The sequence below is a fragment of the Dipteris shenzhenensis genome, chromosome 6, assembly GCF_047967505.1.
Source record: "Dipteris shenzhenensis isolate YYH24624 ecotype China chromosome 6, Dip_SZ_1.0, whole genome shotgun sequence".
Classification (NCBI taxonomy): domain Eukaryota; kingdom Viridiplantae; phylum Streptophyta; class Polypodiopsida; order Gleicheniales; family Dipteridaceae; genus Dipteris; species Dipteris shenzhenensis.
Genome location: NC_141601.1, coordinates 26,401,558 through 26,428,700, shown reverse-complemented (window position 1 = coordinate 26,428,700; position 27,143 = coordinate 26,401,558). Strand labels below are relative to the sequence as shown.

Sequence of the window (27,143 nt, the reverse complement as noted above, 5' to 3'; positions counted from 1 at the left end):
GAAATGAGAAAGTGTGAAGTTTATACAAAATAAATTCATGATTGCAAAGAAATCCTCAAGATTGGTAAAGTATTGAATATGACTGAAATCAAATGATTTATTTGGAAAAAAAATAAGGAGCATCCAAGATATCCAAAGTTACTGCAAACGTTTAATTCAGAATGCAATGAAGCATAGATAATCTGGTGGATTTTTTATGTGAAAGAAATTACTCTTTCAATAATGTTGGATGGCCTCAAAATCGTGGCATTACCACCCTTATGAGGCCTTGGAACAACACATTCAACCACATTTTCTGCTTCCTCATCTGAATCTGAATCCTCAGAAGATTCTTCGAGAGACACTGCTCCTGGGGTTTTTACTTTAGTAAAAGCTGCAAAGTCTGCATCTATATCATCCTCTCCAGCTAGCTGATAACAGATTCATAATATATACACAGAATATCATACATCCCAATAGAAAATACAAAAATACAGTAGGTGCATGCACTTTTGGTCATGTACGTGTGTGTGTGTGTTTGTAAATGATTATTCAATTGTTTACATTGATTTATGACACATTCATCCATTAATTATAGTAAAATCATGGTTTTAACAGAATAAGAGTTCCTGTCACTCAAATACACTATTCAACGTCAGTTAAAATCTGTCTCAAACATGCCCCCTCTCATTACACACTCTTTTTCTCTACCTCCCCAGCCAATTGTCTCCCTATGAAGCTCTTTTTTTCCTTTTTTGGGAAAATAGAAAACTCCTTCAGCGTAAGAGTCCTTACGAGTCCACTAGGCAAGAAACTGGATGCATACCTGAAGCAAATTTTGGGACACCATACTAAAATTCTGGACATGGCTGACCGGTGGCCAAGTGCATACTAACAGATATGGATTTTCAAAAATTGTATCAGATTGATGTAAAGAGATACTATTGTTTTGATATGGTTCCTAGTCGCATAGATCTTGTAGAGTTTCAAGCCAACTTTAATACAATCATATCATATCATCTGTGTGTGTGTGTGGTCTCAATATTCTGAGCCTTCATGTGCATATTCTGGCTCACAAGTGCTTTTGGTTTTTGGCAACCCACTCTTTGGGACTTTCTTTTCAGTGCTCTTCAATGGAAAATCAAAGGTTGCCCTCTAGTTTCCAATATGTTGATGGATTGGAAACATGTTCTTTCGCATTTGGAATGGGATGGCCAAGATACTTTACAAGGTAATTCCTTGAGGGCAGAAAGTGTACACTGGTCTCGGGTCTTTTCCCCCCCACTGGCCTTGCAAGAGCCTCAATGGCCTTATTTTTTGAGTCTAAAGGGGATCCTTTTGGTTTCAGATATTGTCCCTGATGACGGGACCCCTCTTTATTTCCCTCAGGCTGCTACAAATTACAATCTTGGATTGCATTATTGTCCGGTCTAGCATAAGATTATCTCCTTGATTCATAATTTTACCCTTGTACCTGCTTTGGAAGTGGATGATCGACTGCACGACTAGACTCTTCATTTGCCAGGATCAACATGTTGTCCTTTGTGGCTGTCCAATATTACAGTTTCAGTGCTCTATAAAGTCCTTTTGCCTTTGCCTTGGGCTGCACATAGGGCAAATAAAATTTGGCATATGAATAGTACGGCAAAGTGGTGGCGAAGAAGATTGAGTGGGGTTTGGAAAGCAAAAATTCCTCTTCCACAATAGGTGTTTCTATGGCGTGTTTTATTGGGAGTCTTTCCAGCTAGACAGTTTTTGGCACAACGTTGTGTTGCTCCACCACTTTGTCGCCAATGTTTGGCTCCTGGGGAAATAGTGTCTCATCTCTTTTGGCACTGTTCTCATACATGTGATTTCTTGGCATTATTGGGTCAAACTTTATGCCCCATATTTCCAGGCTTTACTTTTGGCAAGTACTTCTGGCTGTTTGGGATAGATCCCCCTCCACATCAGTTTGTTTTTTTCTTTATTTGGGTTCAATATTGGGCACTTTGGACTCTATGGAAGGATAGAAATCATAGAGTTTTTGGTGACCCAAATTTCTCACCTTACTCTTTCTTCAAGCACTCTTTGCAACAATCATTTTATGATTGTTTGCAAACACGGTCTTTAGATCAGGATGTATATTTGTCATATATTGACATCTTTGCTTGATGTATTTTGAGCATATCCTACTTTGGGATGCTTATATTGTAATATAAAAGCAACAATATTTTCACCCAAAAAAAAAAGTGTGTGTGTGACAGGTTTTTGATCATGTGGTTCAAAAATTCAGGTTGCCAGCTTATATTAAAAAGAACCACAAGGGCAAAAAACAGCTTTGCTTTATTGATGGTGATGTTACTCCATTACATGGTTTTCTGCAAGCGAACAATCTTACCTTGGAGGATATCTTGCTTGATCCTCCTCCAAGTGACTTGTAATTAGTTTATATTTTCATCAACAGACTGCTGTAGTTTCAAATGACTTGTAATAAGTTAATATTTTCATAGCAGACTTTTGATGTTCTTCTTAGAAGCATACTTGTAATCTTTTTAACTTTTGTACTTCATGGTGGGTTTTTTTCCCTCTTCTTGAGGTTTTCCATAGAGAAATATATGATTTCACCCAAAAAAAAAGTGTGTCTCTCATTGTATGCTAACATGGGGTTGATGTCTTTCTTCTGACTCCATTTTCCCCTTGCATCCTCCCCTACAAAGCTCCTCTTCGGCAATAGGTTTTCTTCTGTGGCGAGTGCTTCTGGTTTTCTCCATGTTCTCGTGAGTTCATTGATCTTCTTCGGTAGCGCATACGAGTGAGATTCATGACTGTTCCTTTTGGTGGGAAGTCTTTCTGGCTCTTTGGTTTTCATCCACCCAGACCGGAGTTTCATCTTTTCTTTGTTTGGGTTCGCTATTGGGCACTGTGGACTTTATGGATAGACATGTAAAGTCTTTGGTGATCCTATATTTTCCTTGTTTTGATTTTTTAAGCATTCTCTGTGGCAATCCCTCTTTGATTGCTTGCAGACGTGCTGCATAGATCATGATGTATATCTAGCATACACCAAGATTTTCAGCTAATGTAATTTCAGCTGCCTCGCTTTGAGGTCGCTACTCTTGTAATATAATCAATCAAAAGTTTTCACTAAAAAAATGTGTGTGTGTGTGTCTCTCTCTCTCTCTCTACTATCAATTTGAAAATGATTGCAGGCACACTGACGAACCGGAACTGGAAGATCCAGAATATGTTGTTTGATGCATATGTGGTCCAAACAGTGCTTTACAGAGTAGAAGTATGGGGAGGTAGCATCTCTCCATCTACATGGAATGAGATTGAAAAAATGCAGAAAGCATTCCTACGATGACATCTAGGAGTCAAGGCTACTACCCCGTACTTTGTGCTCCTTTTGGAAACAGGCAGGAGGCCAATGGAGTTTCATGCATTGATCAGAGTGATGCAATATATAGTGGACGTACAACAAATGCCAACAGACAGATTACCACACTAAGCATGGACAGCAAGTATGAAACATCAAAAGAACCATAAAAGCAAGATCATATGTCCAGGATGGGGGACAAACATAAGGAAATGGTTCAGCAGATGGAAAGTGGAACCATACTTAACTATGCCACTTGAAGAGGTCAAACTACAGGAATTTACTATGCACCCTACAAGCTCAATAGCTGACAGTAGAAAGGAAGACCAAGTTAGAATACTACCAAGATCAAATAAATCCTCTATGCTGATCATCATTCATGAAATCAGATGCCTCTTCTTAGCCATACATCAGCACTCCCATCCCTCTTCTCTGTCGCAGGAATATTGCCAGACTCCGCACACAGTCACATACCTTGGCCATAGAGAAAGGAGCTTGGCTGAATTTGCCACGACATGCCAGAGTTTGCAGATTTTGTGATTCACAGACAATCGAGACAGAGGCACATGTAGCCCTACATTGCCCCAGATATGCACATATCAGGGATGATTACCAACAGATACTGGTAGACACCACACAGCTCTCATCAGTTCTCTCCACTGCCTCTCCAGCAACGTTGGGGTCTTTTGTCACTCGTCTTTTTTTGTACCGTCAAGAACTTGAAAACTCTTGACCCCTCCACATCAGAGGAGATTTTTTTTTGTACTGAGGGTTAGGTCCCATGGGTCATTTTTTGCCCCCCGAGGACGATAATAAATTCTACTTCTACTTCTCTCAGTCTCTCAACCCACCTCCTTCCCTCCCTCCCTCAGACCCGCAAGAGACTGCATATATGCAGAGAAATTCTTCGTTATAGCTCCCTTGCCTCCTTTCCACCTTTTTCCGGTTCCTTCATGTGGTATCAGAGCCATGTCCCCTTTCTAGCTCTCCCTTCCCTGGGCAAACCTTAGGAGTGAGGTAGCCCGGGAATGGAAGCTATCTTCTCCCAAAAGGCAGCCCTTCCCTCAATCTCTTCTCTAGCCTCATCATGAAGATCAAGATGCCGACAGGAGCTTCTCATCATCGAGTAGCTGCCCGTGCAACAGCCCGACTGCCTCCTCTTCTGTCCGTGCTGCCCTTTCTCCTTGCCTGCTACCCGCGCTGCATCTTCTCTTTCCGCTGCCCATGCTGCCTCTTCTGCCCACTGCCTCCTCTTCTGCTCACACTTGCTCGCTGCCTCCTCTTGGTGCTCCCTTATCTTTGGAACTTCCACACCATGACTTCTCTTTCCACATCCCTCATTGTCAAGAAGTTCAAGGGTGAGGGGTTCCCTACGTGGCAAACTAAGATGCAGCTACTCCTCGTGAAAGAAAATGTATGGAATGTGATTGAGGATGATCGCGACTATGCCACAATAATGGATCTTCAACAACTCAAGATATGGAAGCAACAAAACTCAAAAGCCATTGCTCTTATTGGATTTCGCCTTAACGACTCTTTGATTCATCATATCAACTACAAATCGAAGGCCAAGGAGATTTGAGCATGTCTTGAGAATATTTTTGGTAATAAAATCACAAACTCCAAGGTTTTCTTGAAGCTGTAATGTTATATAAGTTAAAAATGGAGGATAATGGTTCATTAAGTGCACACTTGGAAAAAATGCAATTTCTTGTTCAACAACTTTCTAGCCTGAAGCATTTACCTGACAACGAGGACAAAATGATTGTCCTCATGAATTGTATGGAAGGAGTCTCTCGATTGAGAACACTCTTGAAGTACTTAGGCTTGCCTCGACAACCTTTGATGATATGGTGACTCTTCTTCTCGAAAAAGATCACCGGAACAAAGAATCTCTGCTCTTTACATCAGGGCACTGAAGAGGCTCTTGCCTCCACCAACAAATGGAAATCCCATAAGAACATCACGTCCATATATTGTAAGTGCATGGGCCATTTTGAAGCACATTGCTACACAAATAAATCAAAAGAACAAGACCAGCATCATGCCATCTTGGTTGAAGGAGAGGAGACCCCCGAGGAGATTCCAATCACCGACCAAGCACTATCTGCCCATGTCACCTTCATTCAGGATGACAACCCGTATGTATTCTGATTTCTCTTATGTGAGTCAATAAAGGTCCTCTGGCTTGAGTAGTCCCTGTGATTTTGTGGCTTTGAAGTTAATAAGGGTACTTTGCCTTGGGTAGTCCCTAAAAAATGATTGTAAAACGGGCTCGGACTTTCTGAACTGCTGCTGCTCCCCACTGCTCCTGCTGCCCTCCTTCCTGCTCCCCTCCTTGCTACTCCCTCCCTCCCCTCCTTGCTTCTCCTCCCTCCCCTCCCCTCTACCTTCTGCTCCCCCGCCTCCCCCCCCGACTCCCCTCCCTCGTTGCTGTAGCCCCCCCTGCGCACAGCCTCCTCCCCCCCCTGCGTGCTGCCTCCTCCCCCCCTGTGCACAGCCTCTTCCTTCCCCTCCTCCTACCTGCTGCTCCCCCCGCCTCCTCCCCCGACTCCCCTCCCTCGCCGCTATAGCCCCCCTGCGCTGCTGCCTCCTCCCCCTGCGCGCAGCCTCCTCCCCTCCCCTCCCTCCTACCTCCCTCCTGTTGCTCCCCTCGCCTCCTCCCTCCCCTCCTTGCTTCTCCTCCCTCCCCTCCCCCCTACCCCCGCCTCCCCCCCTGGCTCCCCTCCCTCACTGCTACAGCCTCCCCTTGCACGCTGCCTCCTCCCTCCCCTCCCTCCTACTGCTCCCCCCGCCCTCCCCCCCCCCCCCCTCTCTCCTCCACTCCTCCTCTCCTCTATCCCCCCCTCCTCTCCTCTCCCTCCCCTCCCTCACCCGCTCAGCCTCAGCCCGCCCCTCACCCGCTCAGCCCCTTCCCCTCCGCCTCAGCCTCTCTCCCCCTCCCTCCCTCACCCGCTCAGCCTCAGCCCGCCCCTCACCTGCTCAGCCCCTTCCCCTCTGCCTCAGCCTCTCTCCCCCTCAACAGCTCCCTCGCAACACTCTCTCCTGCTCAGCCCCGCAAGCCAACCCTCCCTGCGCAAGCTGCTCCTCTCTCGCCTCCTGCCTCGCAACAGCTCCCTCGCAACACTCTCTCCTGCTCAGCCCCGCAACCTCCCTGCGCAAGCCAAGCTCCCTCGCAAGCCAACAGCTCCCTGTGCAAGCCTCTGTTGGAAGGGAAGGGGGTTTAAGGAAAGTCTTAAACTTCTCTCCCGTGTGAATAGACTTACAGCAAGTGTCCTTAAAGAGCAGAGAATTCAGCAGCTCCACCATGGCCCTTAGAGGCAGTTTTGAGCAGAGAATTCAGCACTTCCAGGAGTAAGGAGATGCCACAAACAAGGAGCTCCACCATGGCCCTCCAAGGAGCAAAAGTAGAGAAAGATAAAAGCATAGGCAGCAGTACAAGAGCCGAAGAGGCAAGTTCTTCTTTACCCTTAACATCTCCTTCCCCACCACCTCCAACGACCTCCCTTGCCTCCACCCCAACCCTTTCCTACCCATCTACTTTACTCAATCCTCCTGTGGCTCCGACCCCATCTCCTTTACTTCCATCTCCCCCATCACTTCTGGTTACCTCCCTTGCCTCAATCCCAACCCTTTCCTACCCACCTCCTCTACTCAATCCTCCTCCTCTCCCTCCTTCAGTCTCACCTCCTCCTCTTGCTCCCGTTCATTCCTCCCTAGCCCTTTCCCTTGCTTATTCCTCCCCTCTCCTAGTCCCTACCCATCCTCTTCCTTCCTCTTCCTCCCCTCGCCTAGTCCCTACCCATCCTCTTCCTTCCTCTTCCCCCCCTTCTCTATTCCCTACCCAGCCTCCTCCCTCCTCTTCTTTCCCTCCCCTAGTCCCTACCCAGCTTCTTCCCACCTCTCCCCACCGACCCTCCCTTTCAGCCCCTTCCTCCCCTAGTGTAGGCTCTTCTTCGGTCCCTGACTCCCTACTTCCTTCTACTGGATCTCTCTCTTCAAGACCTCCATTTTCTGCACCCCTCCTTTACTCACCTTCTTACCCTCTTACCCCCTCATCCTTGTACCCCCTCTCCCCTTCACCCTCCACAGCGGAAGCAGTCCTGGCAGATAATCTGCGATTGAGAGATTTAGTTATGCAGTGCATGGAGACTTGCAGACTTCAGGGCGCTGCGATTCAGTCTCTCACAGCACAGATACACACACTGACTGATCAGCTATCGACAGTTGAGAGTCATAGATCTGATCAGGACTCCCATATTCGCCAGCTTCATACCAGAGATATTGATCGGGATATCCAGTTACGCACACATGCTGAGCGCATAGTGCAGCTGGAGACACGCATTCAAGAGCATGTTGTGGCATGCGATGATCGCCTCCAACAGCTGCATGTAGCTCCTCCAGCTAGTGCAGCAGTTGAGGAGAGGTTGGCCACACTGCAGACAGAGGTACAGAAGACCTCAGAGTGGGTGGACGTTGTGCGTAGAGCCCCACAGGCCCAGCAGACCACAGTCTCTAAGACTATTGCCGAGAGTCAGCGGCGAGCTCAGAAGGCCCTCAACATCCGCATCCGCGGAGTTGAGCGATCAGATACGAGATCAGCCATGGATCAGGCGACAGATTTCATATCTGGGACACTTGGAGTTCAGGATCATGGCATAGTAGCTACATATCGCGTGGGCCGGGATCCAGCACGGCACCAACCACTTATCATCAGATTCAGAGATGCTGAGGCCCGTCTCGTAGTATTACGAAGGAGATCCAGATTGAGGGACCATCCACAGATTCACATGGATGAGGACCTTACAGCTCTTCAGTGGGAGGAGCATAGACGTCTCATTGCACAGAGGGATGTTGCCCGTCGTGAGGGCAAGTGGGAGAGGGCAGACTTTTGATAGGAGCTATGCGATCTAGACCGGCTGGAGCCCACAGTTGACGACACGAGGCCTATGGGACACGTAGTCTGCCAGATAGCTTGAGTTTCGCAGTTTGGAATTGTAATGGTTCCCTCACAGCTCAGCCTGGCAACTTACGAGAGGCCTTTTTTTATCAGGACATCATCTTCTTTACAGAGACCCATGAGAGCCCAGAGAGAGGCTTGCCGCAGGTGACAGGGTATGCCTGGGAGGAGTCTGTCTTTCGACAGCAGACTAGACGATCAGGAGGAGTCAGAGGATCTGGCGGTGTGGCAGTTCTTTATAGAGAGCATCTCAGATTGATACTCACAGTCATGAGCAGAGACCATCGGGCCAGATATCTTTGGGTACGGATCAGGAGACCCCCCCTGAGAGACTTGTTTATTGCAGTATGCTACTTTCCCCCGAGACAGTCTCGTTATGCCTCAGATGGACCAGGACAGTCACCTTTTGAGGATTTGTCAGCCGATGTATTGGAGTACTCACGCCGCGGAGAGGTCATCCTTTTAGGAGACTTCAACGCGAGGACATCAGACAGACAGGCAGAGATTTTGGACTTTGCTGAGGATCCAGTCTTAGTTCCAGCTGCCCCAGATGAGAGTTTTCCACGCTTATCTTCAGATAGAGGGGTAGAGGTGACAGATCAGGGACATCGCCTATTGGAGCTTCTCTCATCGCACGGCATGGTCATTTATAATGGACTTCGACAGTGGCCGCATTCATCCACAGCCACATGTTTTCCCTTCGTGGGTGGTGGTACGAGCGTCATTGATTACGTCTTGGGTCCCCCGACTTTAATCCCTTTTGTACATAACCTCACAGTCGACCCTTTTATGCCTTCAGCCGATCATGCACGTCTGCACTTTATTCTTACCCAGATTCCTCATGCCCCCCCTTCTAGACATCATGAGCGTCAGCCATACTATGAGGTTCATTTTGACCACCAGTTTGATGATATTTATAGCCAGCACCTGAGTGGTCTTCTCCGTCCGCACCTTCTCGATGCCCTACCCTCCACACAGGATCGGTGGGACCTTGTACATACCTCCATCATCTCAGCAGCCCACAAGTCCTTCCCCGTCACTTGCCACACATCCAGTCCTCCACCAGTCGGTCTTGTGCCTTGTAATGGATGGTATGATGAGGAGTGTAAAGAACTCCGCAGGAAGCTTCGCCTTGAGACACAGGAGAAGTCTCCCCTCCTCATTGATACCAAGAAGAGTTACAAGCGTTTGGTGCGATGCAAAAAGTGCCAATTTCTAGCCCGGAATGAGGAGGAGCTGAGAAGTTTACTTTTCAGCTGTGATTCCAAGGAATTCTGGAAGAAATTCCTTCGCTTGAAATCTCAAACTCCTCTAACAGACCCGCAGGTTTGGCTTTCCTATACTTTCACTTTATATGATATTCCAGACCACCCACAGATCGACTTATCCCATGTGCCTAGACCCACCTCCTCTGCCTTATTCTCATCCAATAGTGTCTGAGCAGCAGCTCATCGTTTGAAGACTGGGAGAGCTAAGGACCATGATGGATTGCAAGCGGAGTATGTAATCCATGGGATTGATGCCTTAGCTACAGTCCTCTCCCGTCTTTTTAACGAGTCCATTTGTACAGGTCTTCCACCTAGTTGGCTAGAAAATACCATAGTACCCATACACAAGTCGGGGGATCCTTTGGAGGCGTCGAACTACAGGACCATTATGATTGGCCATGTCATGGCCAAGATTTATGCGACCATTCTAGAAGGACATATAAATGACCATGCCGAGGCGACAGGCATGAGAGCTAGAGGGCAGGCAGGATTTCGTGCAGAGCACTCGACTCTAGATCATATCTTCACACTCAGGGCTTTGATTGAGGAGGCGAAGTCACGTAAGCAACGGCTCTATTGTTGCTTCGTGGACTTCAGAAAGGCATTTGACACTGTGCCGCGTTTCAGACTCTTCCAGCGACTTCGTGACTTGGGATTCAATGGGGAGATTCAATGGGCGATCATGGCCTTGTATGAGAGAGTCACAGGTAGAGTCAGGACACGGGCGGGGCTGTCGGCGGAAGTACGCAGTACGATAGGGGTGAAGCAGGGGTGTCCTTTGTCTCCGACACTCTTTGGTCTCTATATCGATGAGTTAGAGATGTACATACAGACGATGGGTGGTACAGGTTCTTTACTGGCAGGATCCACGATACCGATTCTCCTCTATGCAGATGACGTGGTTCTTATTTCTTCCTCCCAGCAGGGTTTACAGGCACATCTCCATGCACTCCACAGCTTTTGTCAGGACAGAGGGTTGTCTGTAAACCTTGGGAAGACCAAAGTCATGGTCTTCAACACGTCATACCAGGTTTATAGGAGAGGCGAGTTCTCTTTCACATTTGATGGGCAGGAGGTGGAGCTAGTTAGGGAGTATACATATTTGGGTGCCACATTTAGAGGTCCAGTCTTCACCATGACGCATGCAGCACGAGATAGGATCAGTAGAGGGTATGCCGCCTTGGCTCTTCTTGAGAGGCAGTGTGCACAGTCACATTTTCAGCATCCCGACACGAAGTCCTTACTTTTCGATACGCTGGTGAGACCTGCAGTCATGTATGCTAGCCCCTTTTGGGCAGGAGATCTCAGGGTTGCAGATTGGAGACGAGTAGAGAGGTTACAGATCATCATGTTCTCCACATTTATCAGAGCGAAGCCCACGGTACCGCATCAGATTACATTCGCAGAGTTCGGAGCTACACCTCTAGCGCTAGATGCAGCATTTCAGTCAGTTACGTACTTGCATAGGATCAGGGCGCTCGGAGACTCAGCAGCAGGCAGAGCACGATTACCGTGGCTAGCACTGACATCCTCGCAGATGTTAGCGGAGAGAGGTCATACTTTTTGTTGGTACCACACACTCTCCACATGGCTCACCTCGCTGGGCTTGGATATGGATAGGCTGCCACCATTTCGATACAGCATAGATGCCCCTCGCCTCCCTCTCACTCGACATGAGCTCAGCCAGGTTATCAGGGCAGATTTGTTGCAGCTACACACGTTTCGCACTTGGGTTCATCCCACGGAGCTTCCTACGAAGATGGCCACATATTGTGACCATTTTCTCAGGATTTCAGAGGATGGCTTCATCATATCCCCAGGATATATCGGCGTTCATATGTCGCACTCACTCAGGATTGCCTTGGGCCAGCTCAGGGTATCTTCCCACAGATTAGACGTTGAGGCCGGCAGGATGCGTCGTACAGCTACCGGACATAGACCCAGGCGAGAGACTAGGATATGCCCTTGTTGCACTATGGGGGAGGTGGAGACTGAGGAGCACTTTGTTTGCAGATGCCCTTTATATTATGAGATCCGTGGCAGATTTCACTGTTTATTTGGGCACGGATTTGCACCTCTCTCTCGGATTATGGAGTATGAGGATCAGTATTGCTTAGCGTTGTTCATCAGGGAGATCACCAGATACAGAGAGAGATTCCTCAGAGAGCACCGTCGCATCCCTGCCAGAGACCTGGTTATTCATGAGGAGCTAACGAGGCGCAGGACCATGAGCACAGAGATAGCCCATCTTGCCAGAGAGCACCGATGGTTCCACCCCGAGGATGTACATATGACATGATCCGGCAGCACCGCAGGATGATCTTACACAGAGGCCGTACCCGTCGCTTTATTTCTAGACGACGGAGGATGATGGCAGATTTTCGGAGGAGATTGCTCCATGGAGACTTGGCACCGCCAGCAGCCCATTTGACACTTGCCCAGATCTTCACACTCATGGCGGGAGGCATGGTCGATGGCCATGACTTCCATCATTTCTTTGGATCACAGACCCCTTAGGGAAGACGATGTTCCTCATATTTCATATTTTACATTTTGTATCTAGGCATTTTTGGTACTCTATTTCATTTCATTTTGTATCTAGGATTTTTGTAGCCATTTTTGGCATCTTAGCGGTATTACGATGAGGCCACCTAGTTGGCGCATCGTTGATGATGTATTTTCCTTTCGGATGATTTTGTGTCCCATAGGCCATGTATGGCCTTCCATGGACCTTTAATAAAATTTCTTTCTTTCTTTCTTTCTTTCCTCTTGCTACCCCCCCTATCCCCTTGCTGATTTCTCCTCTGCTCCTCTCTCTCCCTCCTTCCTTTCATCCTCTCCCCTCATCTGGAGTACCCTATTCTCTGTTAGGGGTGCCCTGGGCTTCAGGAAAGTGGACGGAGTTCTTCCAGCGTTTGAATCGGCCTTTTTCACCTCGATTGACAAATGGGTTCCCACTCAGTCAATCCGTTACCGCCCACACCGACCACGAGAATCATCACTTTCTCAAAAGACGAGCTACAACAATTGCAAAAGGATTTGGAGCAAGAGTGTTCCACGACTCTCTTTGCACGCATTCATGGCTCCCACCCCTCCAGGTCACAAGATAGAGATTGGATGCTTGCGGCACTTCCCCAAGAGCTCGCCCCCCACCTTAAGGATGTTTGTTTGTTGGGACGAGGTTTCTTTCAGGTGTGCCTAGATTCCCCGGACGTCACGAGAGACCTTCTACAGGCCGGGTTTCTATCTCTGAGGATTTTTTTGTTTCCCCTTCAACTGGGCTTTGACCCAGTTGAAGAGGACAAGCAGGGAGTTTCTGTTTTCATCGGGTTCCCTGGTCTCCCCTCAGTTTATCACTGGCTTCTTTCAGTTATTGGAGAGAGGTTTGGTGTGGTAGCAAAGATCCCCCCTCTTCCTGGCGAACCCTCTTCGGCTGCTGAGGCGGTCAGGATGGATGGGGTTAGGGTCATTGTCAAATGATCACATCATGCTATAGCGACCCGATGGGTCCTTCTTCCGCCAGAGATTTGAGGTTGCAGGTCGGCAGGACCAGTGCAAGATTTGCAGATCCTCGGGGCACTTCGCCAGAGATTGCCCAAAGAAGAAAAAGAGGCCCAGAAAGCAACCAGCTCGTACTAGCTTACGACAGAAAGCAGGAGCAGGACCTACCGCTCCACAGGCACCGCCTCAGACACATGCTCCCCCCCCTCCTAGGGCTACTCGAGTCCCTCCTGCACCCTGTACCACCTCTGGCCCACTGTGGGTTCCGGTCGCAGTTAGGCCCTCTACTTCAGATCACACATCCACCGCTTCAAAGGCTACCCCCTTGGAGCCTCAGGAGGAGACTAGTGTTCAGAAGCCTTGTTCGACTCCACCCCAGGATCAGGCTGTACCTTCCTCAGTAGCCCAAGTTGTTGCCACCTCATCCGCAGCACTTCTTGATCAGGACTCAATACAGGTGCCTCTTTCTATGGATAGAGGGAAGGGGGTCTTACATTCTCTCCCTGCTTCGGTAGGAATCCTTCATACCCCCTCCCTAGGACTGGCTCAACAGAACTCCTTTTCCGCTCTGGAGGACCTCTCTGACCTCCCAGATGATGATTTTGTACCTTCCACTTTTGGAGAGCCAGTTATCGGCATCCCTTTTAAGAGATCTTTCTCTCTCTCACCTGTGGACTTTCATCCCCTTGGACCTCCTGTGTATGGCAGGAGATCAGCTTCGGTGGAGGGTTCTTTTTCTGCCACCAGGTCCGGTAAGGTATTCCAACTCGCTTCCTCCCGCCGATGAGGATAGCTAGTTGGAATATTGGGCGGCATCCCTCATCGCCGTCGCAGACAGCTGATCAGGAATCAGCTCCATCTAGGTGTTTCACGTGGTTCCCTAGACATTCTCTTTCTTTAGGAACACAAACCGGATGTCAGAGATTGCTCCAAGTCAGGTAAGCTGCTTTCAGGCCGAACTTTTTGGCTTCCTGCCTTGGAAACCAGAGGAGGTACATGCATGTCAGTTTCAGATTCCATTCTCTCTCTGATCATTGGACATGGTACCATAACCCCCTCTAGGGCCCAGTGGGTTTTTCTTCTGATTGACGGACGTAAGGTTGGTTTCCTCAACCTCTATGCTCCGAACAACAGAGGGAACCGTGTTCTATTTTGAAAAGAGTTGCTCTCGTGGGCTGACATTGCAGATTCGTGGATTATTGGAGGTGACTTCAACATGGTTGAGGCACCTTTTGATAAGCAAGGGGGCAGAGAAGGTGGTTTTTATTCCCTCGAGAGAGCAGCTTGGGATGCCTTCTTGTTCAGGTTCAGTGGCAGAGATGTTTGGTCAGATGATGCATTTCATGTTCAGTCTCAGTCACTTTTGTTTTCATGGTCGAACCATAGGGTGCAGATGCCTATCCATGCCCGGATTGACATATTCTATGTGGATGACTGGGCTCTTGATAGAGGGGGGACAATTTGCATCGCACCTGGGGTTTCCACTTCCGACCATTTTCCGGTAGTTTTGTCCATCTCAGAGCCCCATCTAAGAGGACGGTCTCATAGTATCAGGATCCCCGATGCCTTATACACATATGAGACTTTCACAGAGGCAGTCTTGGAGATCTGGGTTTCTCAGATGCAGGGGGCGGTGGCCGGTCCTCCACATGTGGCCATAGCACTTGCCAGTATCAGCGACTTTTATCACTCCGTTGCTAGTGCTCGGCGAGGTGAGGTACTCAGGCAGGAGGTTGGTATCCGCTGGCAGTTGGCAGCCTTGCAGAGGGAGGAGCAGGAACAACCATCAGATGCTTGGGTACAGGAGCGCCTTGCTACGGCAAGGGCTCACTTGCAGACATTGCTAGATCAAAGAGCAGAGTATGCCTTCCATGCACGGGAGTACAGATGGGAGGGAGAGTCAATAAACACTTTTTCTCTACACTTGGTCCCAGACATAGTAGAGCGAGTGTCGGGCAGCTTATTGACTCTGATGGCGTTTTGCAGTCTCATCTGGATACGGTCATGCACTTACCGACAGATTTCTATGCCTCACTTCTTTCCGCAGATCCTGACACACAGGCCAGAGATGTGGCTAGAGATGAAATTTAGCAGAGTTTACCTGTGTTGGTTACACCAGAGATGATATGCTCACTTGATGCATGATTTACCAACACAAAGTTCAAGACTGCTCTCTCCGCCATTCATAAGGGCAAATGCCTTGGTTCCAATGATCTTACTCCTTTTTTTACAGCCTTATGATAGGTGATCATATTACTTCATCCTTGCAGGGCATTTGGGACTCCGGTGAGATGCCTGACTCACTGATCGAGGGACTCATACACCTTATCCCGAAAGGTGGCAACATGAATTTTGTATCCCATTGGAGACCCATCACTCTTTTGGGCACTCTATACAAAATCCTTGCCAAGGCGATCAGCATCCGATTGCAGCTCCTTCTTCCAGACCTCATCCATGATACTCAGATAGGCTTTGTGCATGGCAGGAGCATATTTGATAATATCTTTTCCTTTTGGGAAGCCACAGAGTGGGCTATGCAGGAGCGGGCAGAGGCTGGCAGTTCTACTCCTGGACTTTAAGAAAGCGTATGACAAAGTAGATTGGGGTTTTCTTGAGGGCACTCTTCTATGATTTGGATTTTCAGATGCATGGATTAAAGGGGTGGCCTCCCTTTACAGGTTAGCCCACAACCAGGTTTTGATGGGAGGGGTAAGGAGTGACAGGTTTCAGATTTCCAGATCAGTTCGTCAGGGATGCCCTTTAGCCCCCTTCCTCTTTCTTTTTGTGGCAGAAGCTATGATTATCTTCCTTAGCTCTCAGGCTGAGCTTTATGGGTTGAGATTGCCCTTGAGACAAGAGCAGGAGCTTCTTGACTGTGAGTTGTCTGATGACACTGCTATTTTTATTGAGGCCTCTTCATAGTCACTTGATTCTTTTTGGACAGCCTTGGATATTTTTTGCTCAGCTGCAGGGGCACACATTAACTTGCATAAATCCTTTGGCTTTTGGATCAGTGATGAGGACTCTCCAGGATGGGGAGTTGACATTGCCTTTTCCTGGATTCAAAGGGGTGTTCCTGTCAGATATTTGGGATGCCAGGTAGGATTGGGCATCTCTCAAGCACAGCAGTTTGCCCCAGTACTAGAAAGTATAAGAAAAAAGCTCCTTTTTTGGAGCTTAGCCAAACTTGACCTTACCTCTAGAGTTGTGGTAGTGAACCAGGTTCTCTTGGCCACCACCTGGTTTGTGTGTTCTTGCTGGTGCCGGTCTAGGGATTGTTGCATCACTCAGCTAATTAGACCAGTCAAGAATTTTTTATGGAGTGGACTTGATGGCATGGCAGATGTTGCAGCGACAGTGGCCTGGGAGACCATTATTCTCCCTAAATGGGAAGGCAGCCTTAATATCATTGACCCAAACTTGCAGTGCAGGGCATTGCTTTGTAAGGTGGTGGTGAGGGGACTCATGCCTGGGCAAGAACCTTGGAAGGATTTTTTTTTTGGACGCATTCAGGCTTGCACACCTTCCTTGGGAGATGATTGGGTGGACAGCCCTCGCTGGATTTTTACTTCCGCCTCTCTCAGGTCTCCTGCCTCTCCTCTCATGACTACCATCCTAAAAGCTTGGGGGAGCTTCAGGAACACTCTTCGAAGGATTCCGCCCTCTACCCTTGAAGAGATTGATAGGCAGCTGATCATTTGGAACGATAGTATACTTGATGAGCATAGCAGACCACTGGGCACTTCCCATTATATGCAGTGGTCTAGATAGGAGAGAGGCCCCGCCTACACAGTAGGCACTTGGAAGGCTTTTATCAGGCTACCTTAGGATCAGAGGCTACGGTCCATGAGTCACCTCAGAGGGTGTCTGAGGGGGGGGGGGGGTTCCCTAACACTTCCGGAAGTACTACCGAAGGCCTAGGGCCACTAGTGCGAGAAGCGAGTAAGACATGCCATAAGTGTCACTGATGGTATGTAGGCGAGTGCTTGTCGATGGTGTCAACTATGTGCAAGCGGTAGATGGTGTCAACTATGTGCAAGCGGTACAAGTGCTGAAGTGATGTGAGCAAGAAGAAGACCAAAGCGGAACAACATCATGAAAGCCAACCCTCGACATGAACGGTAAAGAACTTCAACCACATGACACAGGTCCGTTGTACTAGGTGAAGGGAGAGGAGGGGAGGAGAACACAACGGAAAGAGATTTTAGAGTAGCGAGCAGAGATGGGGAGTAGCATAACTCATTAGAAAGCAAGATGACTGATACACCCCCAGAAGATACGCACGAGGCGAGCTCTTGACTCTAGCCTCTCACTCCTTCACTCATGCCTCTCGCCCCTGCCAGAATGTCCCTCCCCCTTTCCCCTTTCCCACTCTTCACCTTCTCCTCCTCTGCTCCACCCCCCGCTGCCAATCTCCTCTCCTTCTTCCTATTGAATGTCTTCTTGCACCCTTAGCCATCCTTAGCCATTCCACCATTTGTGGGCCGCTCTGTCCTTGATGGCTTCCGCAACACTCCAGCCTGTTCTGGGTCAGTGAATCCCGTGCTCCATGTGTTCTCCTGTCTATTCCATGCGCTCCTGACACTAGTTGGTTGCGAGGGTTGGTGCACCACCTACTGCTTCCCATGTGCACCAACAGGTGTATCCCGTGTACCATTGCGCCAGTATTTCCCTCTGATCGACTTTGACCATGGTGAGTCGAGGTTGAGGTTTGGCACTCTTCAGTCATGTATTGCTTCCGTCATACCCAAGTCATGTCCAAGTCATGTCCATGTCTGTTCCAGAGTGACCAAGATGTGAACACGCTGCAACTAGGTATGACCAAGGTCTAACAACTTGGCATGTTGCTGAGGTGACCATGACATGACCCAGGTGTGACTCTTGGTGGGTCGCCATAAACTTTGAGTACAACAGATCCCCCGCCACTATCATTCACCGTCCCAGTGAATGACTGAGGGTCTGTGTGAGAGAAAGTTAAGTATAAATTACAAATAAGAAAGTGACCTTGTGGTTGACATTCCAAAACTGAAAAGAAAGGGCTCATGGCCTTACAACTGTAAAACTGAAAAAAACTGGCTCATGGCCATACAACTCCAAAATTCCTTATTTACATGAGAATTGCAGAATCCAAATGTACAGAGCTCGCAAAAAGAAATGCCGAACTAAAAGATCCAAGAGCTACTATTTGCTGGATGAAGGTCAGGGAGGGGGAGGGGGTGGGTGTGCTGATGTTTCGGGGCTGGTCCTTGCCTCAGGTTGCGGATGTCCTCGTATTTGGATTTATATCTGTGGTAGCCAGACCTGTAATGATCACATCGAGATGAGCAGCATTTTCAGCTTGCAGCCCATGGAAGTCGTCCTGCAACTTGGAATGTGAAACCTGGAGATGGTCCTCCTCCTCGAGAATCTGCTTCATCTGACTCCGCACCACCTCCACCTGTTGATCCACAGTATGCTTATCCTCTGCCAGTGAGGTGTATTTGTCCTGTAGGGCTGCAAGCTCCCTCTGGATCTCAGCCTGTTGGGCTGAATGATTGTCCTCCAAAACTTTCTTGCTGGCTGTCCACTCTGCCTCCTTCGCTGCAAGACATTGCTGAAACTCGTCCTGCTGAGTTTTCCACGCAGTCTCCCTTGCCTGTAGAGTTGCTCCCCACTCTGCTTCTTTCACCTGCAATGTTGTATCCCATTCTTTATGCATGCTGGCTACCTGCTTCTCATGTTCCAAGCGAAGGTGTTGCTTCTGTGACCGAAGCTTGCAAACCTGACCCGTAGTATTAAAGAGGGAGGCACCCATCTGAATGAAGCTGTCATCTATAATGCGCTGAGCCATATGAAGGAATCTTTTAGCCCATGCATACCTGTCCTGATAGGTCATTCAGTCAGCCATGTCAATGAGTTCGCCATATTCCTCGAAGGCTGCTTTCATCCCTTCTTGCTCTGGGTCCTCGAGAGCTGCCACTGGAGCCAGTGTGTCGATGTCTAGGTAACAGCTTGGAGCTTGGGATACTTTCTTGTTGGAAGCGATTGTCTCTTGCAAGGGAAGTGTGAAAATTTGGTCCAGGTCCTCCTCCTCCATGCAAACAGGAGACCGCTTCCGCTTTAATGCATACAACAGCCGTTTGTGTTCCTGGCTCTGTTCCTCTATCTAGGCCTCATGGGTGAATACATCTCCTGAGGAGGATCCGAAGTAGATATCCAACATATCATTTTGAGGAAGTGGAGGACAATCAGCTTGAAAAGGTATCTTACCCCTAGCAAAAATAACCTCGCCAGGTCGTGTTTCCAGTAGGACCTGTTCAGCAGCCTCCATACTTGGTTCAGGGGTCAGTCGTCGAGACACCCGGGGTGGTGTCTTCGCATCACCAGTGGCTCCCAAAGTAAGATTCAAGTTCAATAACCTGTGTCGCTCTGATGCCTCTCCATCACGAGATCCCAAGGCAAAGGTCCTTGCTGCCATAACTTTTGTCGATGGATCCCCCTGAGTTGGGGGGCCAATGTGCGTATCTTTGCACCCTACTGACCCTGATGAGATGATCGGAGGGGGAATGGTCATGACTGCGGGGAAGGTAAGTGGTAATGTCATGCCCTAGTGGGTGAGACCTAAGGAGGGTAGGGGAGTGACCGAAAGAACATCATCAGGGAAATCAAAATCTGCCTCGAAGGGGATGGATGGAGAGGCGACTCCTGCATGAGCAATAGATGACAAAGCTCCAGAGGCTGGCCCAAGAGGGGATGGCTCAGAAACCTGTGCTGCAGATGTGGGTGGAGCAAGAGTGGGTATGGAGACTGGAGAGGAAGAGAGGACAGAGACTAATGCAACAGAGGCCGAGGATGCTGGGGCCGCACTAAGAGCCAGTGGGGCTGATCTCAAGTGGAGGATCATAGGGGCGGAAGGTGGACGGTGAGGAGAAGATGAAGTATGTGAAGGTGGAGGAAAAAGTGCAGGCGTTGCAGCCCGCCACTGGTGCAAGAGGTAGGTGAGGTGAGCTCCACAAGTACAGGTGTGTGTGCCTCTGCGTGTGCGATTTCGAATAGTGGCCTGGAATGTTGAATAGAAGAGGGATGCAAAATCATACTGAGTGATGGTGAAGAGAGCATTGAGAGCAGGACGGATACCTTTCGTGATGTAGTAATGCCCGGGTGCTGAATAGAAGCGAGTGAAGAAGTAGCGTGTGATCACTGCTTCTCTGCTTCCACCTTCCAAAACATTTTTGCGATCATATCCCCTCCTATTGGGTTTGCAGTGTGAAAGGAATGAAAGGAGATGTGGTGAATCGTCGGAAGGAGGCCGAATAGGAAGAGCAGGGAGCCCCATGTACTGTGAGACCAAATTGGGTGTGAAAAGCTGCCTGGAGCCCATGAACTCAAAAGTTTCTGTGACAGAGTCATAAGATTTGATGAATTCTATACACAGTTCCACATCCACAGGAGGGAATATGACCTTGTCGAACTTAGTTAGACACAGGGTTTGGATCTCTGAAGATGTCAACACCGAGGATAGTTTGAGGTTTGGATCAAGAAGAGGTTTAAACATAACCCGAATGTGGGAGAGAGGAGGGGTGGTTATCGAAGGGCTCTGTATCTCTGTTGGCCCACCCGACCCTTCTGAATGTGGTCTCCGTGCAGAGGGGGTGTAATCTGAGCCCCCATGGTCGGAAGAAGAGGCACTGGAGCTCTGAGAGTGGAAAATAACCCCCCACTGCTGTCTTGATTGCGGTGGCTCTCCATCCGAGATGATAGTGATGTCCGAACCAATATGGGGATGCATCACTGATGAAGTCGGCCCTGCTAATGAAGTCGGCCCTACCGATGAAGTTGGCCTTGCTGATGAAGTTAGCTTTGCTGATGAAGTCGGCCTAGCTGATGTAGTTGGCCCTGCTGTAGAGGATGTAGGCATGGGTGAGGTCATGTGCACTGCAGAGGCTGCCTGAGACGTCATGGCGGTATAGAAGGGGGTGAAGAGCTTATCTCTGGGCAACCGTGGCTTATACTTGGGCTTCTTCTCGAGCATGAAGAAGGAACAAGAGGTGAAGTAGAAGCTGATGATGAAGCAGGAAGGGGAGCTGATGACGAAGCAGGAAGGTGAGTGATGACAAGGCAAGAAAGGAAGCAGGAAGGGAAGGGGAGCTGATGACAAGGCAAGAAGGAAAGGAAAGGAAGGGGCGCTGATGACGAGGCAAGAAGGAAAGGAAAGGAAGGGGCGTTGATGACGAGGCAAGAAGGGAAGGCAAGAAAGGAAGGGGAGCTGATTTCGAATCACGAAGTGAGCTGAAGACGAGGCTAGAAAGGAAGCAGGAAAGGAAGGGGAGCTGATGACGAAGTAGAAGGTGAGCTAATGAGGAGGCTAGAAAGGAAGCAGGAAAGGAAGGGGAGCTGATGTCGAAGCAGGAAGGTGAGTGATGACAAGGCAAGAAAGGAAGCAGGAAGGGAAGGGGAGCTGATGACGAGGCAAGAAGGAAAGGAAAGGAAGGGGCGCTGATGACGAGGCAAGAAGGAAAGGAAAGGAAGGGGCACTGATGACGAGGCAAGAAGGGAAGGCAGGAAAGGAAGGGGAGCTGATTTCGAATCCGGAGGTGAGCTGAAGACGAGGCTAGAAAGGAAGCAGGAAAGGAAGGGGAGCTGATGACGAAGTAGAAGGTGAGCTGATGAGGAGGCTAGAAAGGAAGCAGGAAAGGAAGGGGAGCTGATGTCGAAGCAGGAGGTGAGCTAATGACGAGGCTAGAAAGGAAGCAGGAAATGAAGGGGGAGCTGATGACGAAGTAGAAGGTGAGATGATGAGAGGAAGGGGAGCTGAAGCAGGAAGGTGAGCTGATGACGAGGAAGGTGAGCTGATGACGAGGAAGGGGAGCTGCTGTCGAGGTGTTGGCAAGGCCTGCTGAGAGTGAGAGAGAACGAGAGAGTGGGGCGGGTGATAACAAGAGGGGGAGCTGATGGCGATGAGAAGGGGAGCTGATGGAGAAGCACAGAGTAGAGCAGAGAAGGGCAGATCAGAAGAAGGAGCTGAGTTCGAGAGGACAGCAAGGTGGCAATTTGCAGCAGGCTGTCCAAGAGGGAGAAGCGCTCCAAGGACCCTCCCAGGCTGCCCACGAGGAAGAGGCAATTTGCTGCAGGCTGCCAGGGAAAGTGAGGCGCAACTGGAAGAAGGGGCTGCCGGGAGAGATGCGATCAAAGAGAGGGTGCTGCTGGGAGTGATGCGATCCAAGAAGAGGGTGCGAGATGGGCTGCAAGGAGATTGCGCTGCACCTGGTTGGTGCGATCCAAGGAGAGGCTCTTGCTAGGGAGCTGCCAAGAGATTTTGTTGATGGAGGGAGAAACTGCAGGAAAATTCCTTGATGGAGGGAGGGCTGCTATCGTTGATGGAGGGGGGCTGCGGGAGAATTTGCTGATGGAGGGGAGGGGGGGGGGGGGCTGCTATCGTTGATGGAAGGGGGCTGCAGGAGAATTTGCTGATGGAGGGGAGGGAGCTGCTATCATTGATGGAAGGGGGCTGCAGGGGAATTCGCTGATGGAGGGGAGGGAGCTGCGTATGGTTTCGTTGGAGGGAGGGGACAGCCACAAATACACAACCAAAGAGAGCCAAATTTAGGAAGGTAAGCCAAAAATAGCATGAGTGGGCTGTAAGATGCGATGGATGAGCTGATCCCAAGGATCCACGCTGAGTTTAGCCAAATGCTAAATATAGCATTGGTCGGAATTGGGAGGTGAGATGAAGGACCTACGCTGAATTTGGCGGCTAAATATAGCCCTGGTGGGAGGTGGTAGGTGAGAGAAAAAGTGGTGTGGGCAAGAGGCAATATTTGAATGAAAAAGGTGGGAAAATCTGAATTTGAATTTTATTTTCTCCTGTATAGGCCAGTGGACGAGTGTGTCATAGGGGTGAATGAGGCTGAAGGAGGGATGAACCAAGGGTGAACAAAGGATGAACAAGGGGTGACATTGTTGGTGTGCCCATGGTGGGTGACTGAGGGGTGAACAAGGAGCGGCAAGGAGTGACCTAGGGTGAATAGGGGAGGAACAAGGGGTGACATAGGGAGGAACATGGGTGACAGAGAGTGAGCTTGGGGAGGTGACATAGGAATGAACAAGGGTGAACTAGGAGTGAACAGGGGTGACCTGGAGGTGAACATGGATGATGACCTAGAGGTGAACATGGGTGACAGAGAGGTGAACATGGGGAGATGAAATAGGAGTGAACAGGGGTGACCTAGGAGTGAACAGGGGTGACCTGGAGGTGAACATGGGTGACAGAGAGGTGAACATGGGGAGGTGACCTAGGAGTGAACAGGGGTGACCTAGGAGTGAACAGGGGTGACCTAGAGGTGAACATGGGTGACAGAGAGGTGAACATGCGGAGGTGACATAGAAGTGAATAGGGGTGACCTAGGAGAGAACAGGGGTGACCTAGGAGTGAACAGGGGTGACAGAGAGGTGAACATGGGGAGGTGACATAGGAGTGAACACGGGTGACCTAGGAGTGAACACGGGTGACCTGGAGGTGAACATAGGTGACAGAGAGGTGAACCTGGGGAGGTGACATAGAAGTGAACAGGGGTGACCTAGGAGTGAACAGGGGTGACTTGGAGGTGAACATGGGTGACCTAGAGGTGAACATGGGGAGGTGACCTAGAAGTGAACAGGGGTGATCAAGGAGTGAACAGGGGTGACCTGGAGGTGAACATAGGTGACAGAGAGGTGAACATGGGTGATAGAGAGGTGAACATGGGGAGGTGACATAGGAGTGAACAGGGGTGACCTAGGAGTGAACAGGGGTGACCTAGAGGTGAACATGGGTGACAGAGAGGTGAACATGCGGAGGTGACATAGAAGTGAACAGGGGTGACCTAGGAGAGAACAGGGGTGACCTAGGAGTGAACAGGGGTGACAGAGAGGTGAACATGGGGAGGTGACATAGGAGTGAACACGGGTGACCTAGGAGTGAACACGGGTGACCTGGAGGTGAACATAGGTGACAGAGAGGTGAACCTGGGGAGGTGACATAGAAGTGAACAGGGGTGACCTAGGAGTGAACAGGGGTGACTTGGAGGTGAACATGGGTGACCTAGAGGTGAACATGGGGAGGTGACATAGGAGTGAACAAGGGTGACCTATGAGTGAACAGGGGTGACCTGGAGGTGAACATGGATGACCTAGAGGTGAACATGGGTGACAGAGAGGTGAACATGGGGAGATGAAATAGGAGTAAACAGGGGTGAACAGGGGTGACCTAGGAGTGAACAGGGGTGACTTGGAGGTGAACATGGGTGACCTAGAGGTGAACATGGGGAGGTGACCTAGAAGTGAACAGGGGTGATCAAGGAGTGAACAGGGGTGACCTGGAGGTGAACATAGGTGACAGAGAGGTGAACATGGGTGATAGAGAGGTGAACATGGGGAGGTGACATAGGAGTGAACAGGGGTGACCTAGGAGTGAACAGGGGTGACCTAGAGGTGAACATGGGTGACAGAGAGGTGAACATGCGGAGGTGACATAGAAGTGAACAGGGGTGACCTAGGAGAGAACAGGGGTGACCTAGGAGTGAACAGGGGTGACTTGGAGGTGAACATGGGTGACCTAGAGGTGAACATGGGGAGGTGACCTAGAAGTGAACAGGGGTGACCTAGAAGTGAACAGGGGTGATCTAGGAGTGAACAGGGGTGACCTGGAGGTGAACATAGGTGACAGAGAGGTGAACATGGGGAGGTGACATAGGAGTGAACAGGGGTGACCTGGGAGTGAACAAGGGTGACCTGGAGGTGAACATAGGTGACAGAGAGGTGAACATGGGGAGTTGACATAGGAGTGAACAGGGGTGACCTGGGAGTGAACAAGGGTGACCTGGAGGTGAACATGGGTAACAGAAAGGTGAACATGGGGAGTTGACATAGGAGTGAACAGGGGTGACCTAGGAGTGAAGAGGGGTGACCTAGAGGTGAACATGAGTGACAGAGAGGTGAACATGGGGAGTTGACATAGGAGTGAACAGGGGTGACCTGGGAGTGAACAAGGGTGACCTGGAGGTGAACATGGGTAACAGAGAGGTGAACATGGGGAGTTGACAGAGGAGTGAACAGGGGTGACCTAGAGGTGAACAGGGGTGACCTGGAGGTGAACATGGGTGACAGAGAGGTGAACATGGGGAGTTGACCTGGGAGTGAATAGGGGTGACCTGGGAGTGAACAAGGGTGACCTGGAGGTGAACATAGGTGACAGAGAGGTGAACATGGGGAGTTGACATAGGAGTGAACAGGGGTGACCTAGGAGTGAAGAGGGGTGACCTGGAGGTGAACATGGATGACCTAGAGGTGAACATGGGTGACAGAGAGGTGAACATGGGGAGATGAAATAGGAGTAAACAGGGGTGAACAGGGGTGACCTAGGAGTAAACAGGGGTGACTTGGAGGTGAACATGGGTGACCTAGAGGTGAACATGGGGAGGTGACCTAGAAGTGAACAGGGGTGACCTAGAAGTGAACAGGGGTGATCTAGGAGTGAACAGGGGTGACCTGGAGGTGAACATAGGTGACAGAGAGGTGAACATGGGGAGGTGACATAGGAGTGAACAAGGGTGACCTATGAGTGAACAGGGGTGACCTGGAGGTGAACATGGATGACCTAGAGGTGAACATGGGTGACAGAGAGGTGAACATGGGGAGATGAAATAGGAGTAAACAGGGGTGAACAGGGGTGACCTAGGAGTGAACAGGGGTGACCTGGAGGTGAACATGGGTGACAAAGAGGTGAACATGGGTGATAGAGAGGTGAACATGGGGAGGTGACATAGGAGTGAACAGGGGTGACCTAGGAGTGAACAGGGGTGACCTAGAGGTGAACATGGGTGACAGAGAGGTGAACATGCGGAGGTGACATAGAAGTGAACAGGGGTGACCTAGGAGAGAACAGGGGTGACCTAGGAGTGAACAGGGGTGACAGAGAGGTGAACATGGGGAGGTGACATAGGAGTGAACACGGGTGACCTAGGAGTGAACACGGGTGACCTGGAGGTGAACATAGGTGACAGAGAGGTGAACCTGGGGAGGTGACATAGAAGTGAACAGGGGTGACCTAGGAGTGAACAGGGGTGACTTGGAGGTGAACATGGGTGACCTAGAGGTGAACATGGGGAGGTGACCTAGAAGTGAACAGGGGTGATCAAGGAGTGAACAGGGGTGACCTGGAGGTGAACATAGGTGACAGAGAGGTGAACATGGGGAGGTGACATAGAAGTGAACAGGGGTGACCTAGGAGTAAACAGGGGTGACCTGGAGGTGAACATGAGTGACAGAGAGGTGAACATAGGGAGGTGACATAGAAGTGAAGGGGTGATCTAGGAGTGAACAAGGGTGACTTGGAGGTGAACATGGGTGACCTAGAGGTGAACATGGGGAGGTGACCTAGAAGTGAACAGGGGTGATCTAGGAGTGAACAGGGGTGACCTGGAGGTGAACATAGGTGACAGAGAGGTGAACATGGGGAGGTGACAGAGAGGTGAACATGGGGAGGTGACCTAGGAGTGAACAGGGGTGACCTAGGAGTGAACAGGGGTGACCTAGAGGTGAACATGAGTGACAGAGAGGTGAACATAGGGAGGTGACATAGAAGTGAATAGGGGTGACCTAGGAGTGAACAGGGGTGACAGAGAGGTGAACATGGGGAGGTGACCTAGGAGTGAACAGGGGTGACCTAGGAGTGAACAGGGGTGACCTAGGAGTGAACAGGGGTGACTTGGAGGTGAACATGGGTGACAGAGAGGTGAACATGGAGTGAACACGGGTGACCTAGGAGTGAACAGGGGTGACTTGGAGGTGAACATGGGTGACCTAGAGGTGAACATGGGGAGGTGACCTAGAAGTGAACAGGGGTGATCTAGGAGTGAACAGGGGTGACCTGGAGGTGAACATAGGTGACAGAGAGGTGAACATGGGGAGGTGACATAAAAGTGAACAAGGGTGACCTAGGAGTGAACAGGGGTGACCTGGAGGTGAACATGAGTGACAGAGAGGTGAACATAGGGAGGTGACATAGAAGTGAACAGGGGTGACCTAGGAGTGAACAGGGGTGACTTGGAGGTGAACATGG

General features: G+C 49.8%; 1 protein-coding gene across 1 annotated transcript in view; it reads right to left on the bottom strand.

Moving 5' to 3' along the window:
- Positions 1-27,143, bottom strand: part of LOC147900987 (uncharacterized) — a 594,828-nt gene that overhangs the window by 510,237 nt on the left and 57,448 nt on the right. The window contains exon 6 of the mRNA XM_087376414.1: positions 213-410. Within this exon, the coding sequence (XP_087232540.1) occupies positions 213-410 (198 nt within the window). The remainder of the gene's footprint in view (positions 1-212; positions 411-27,143) is intronic.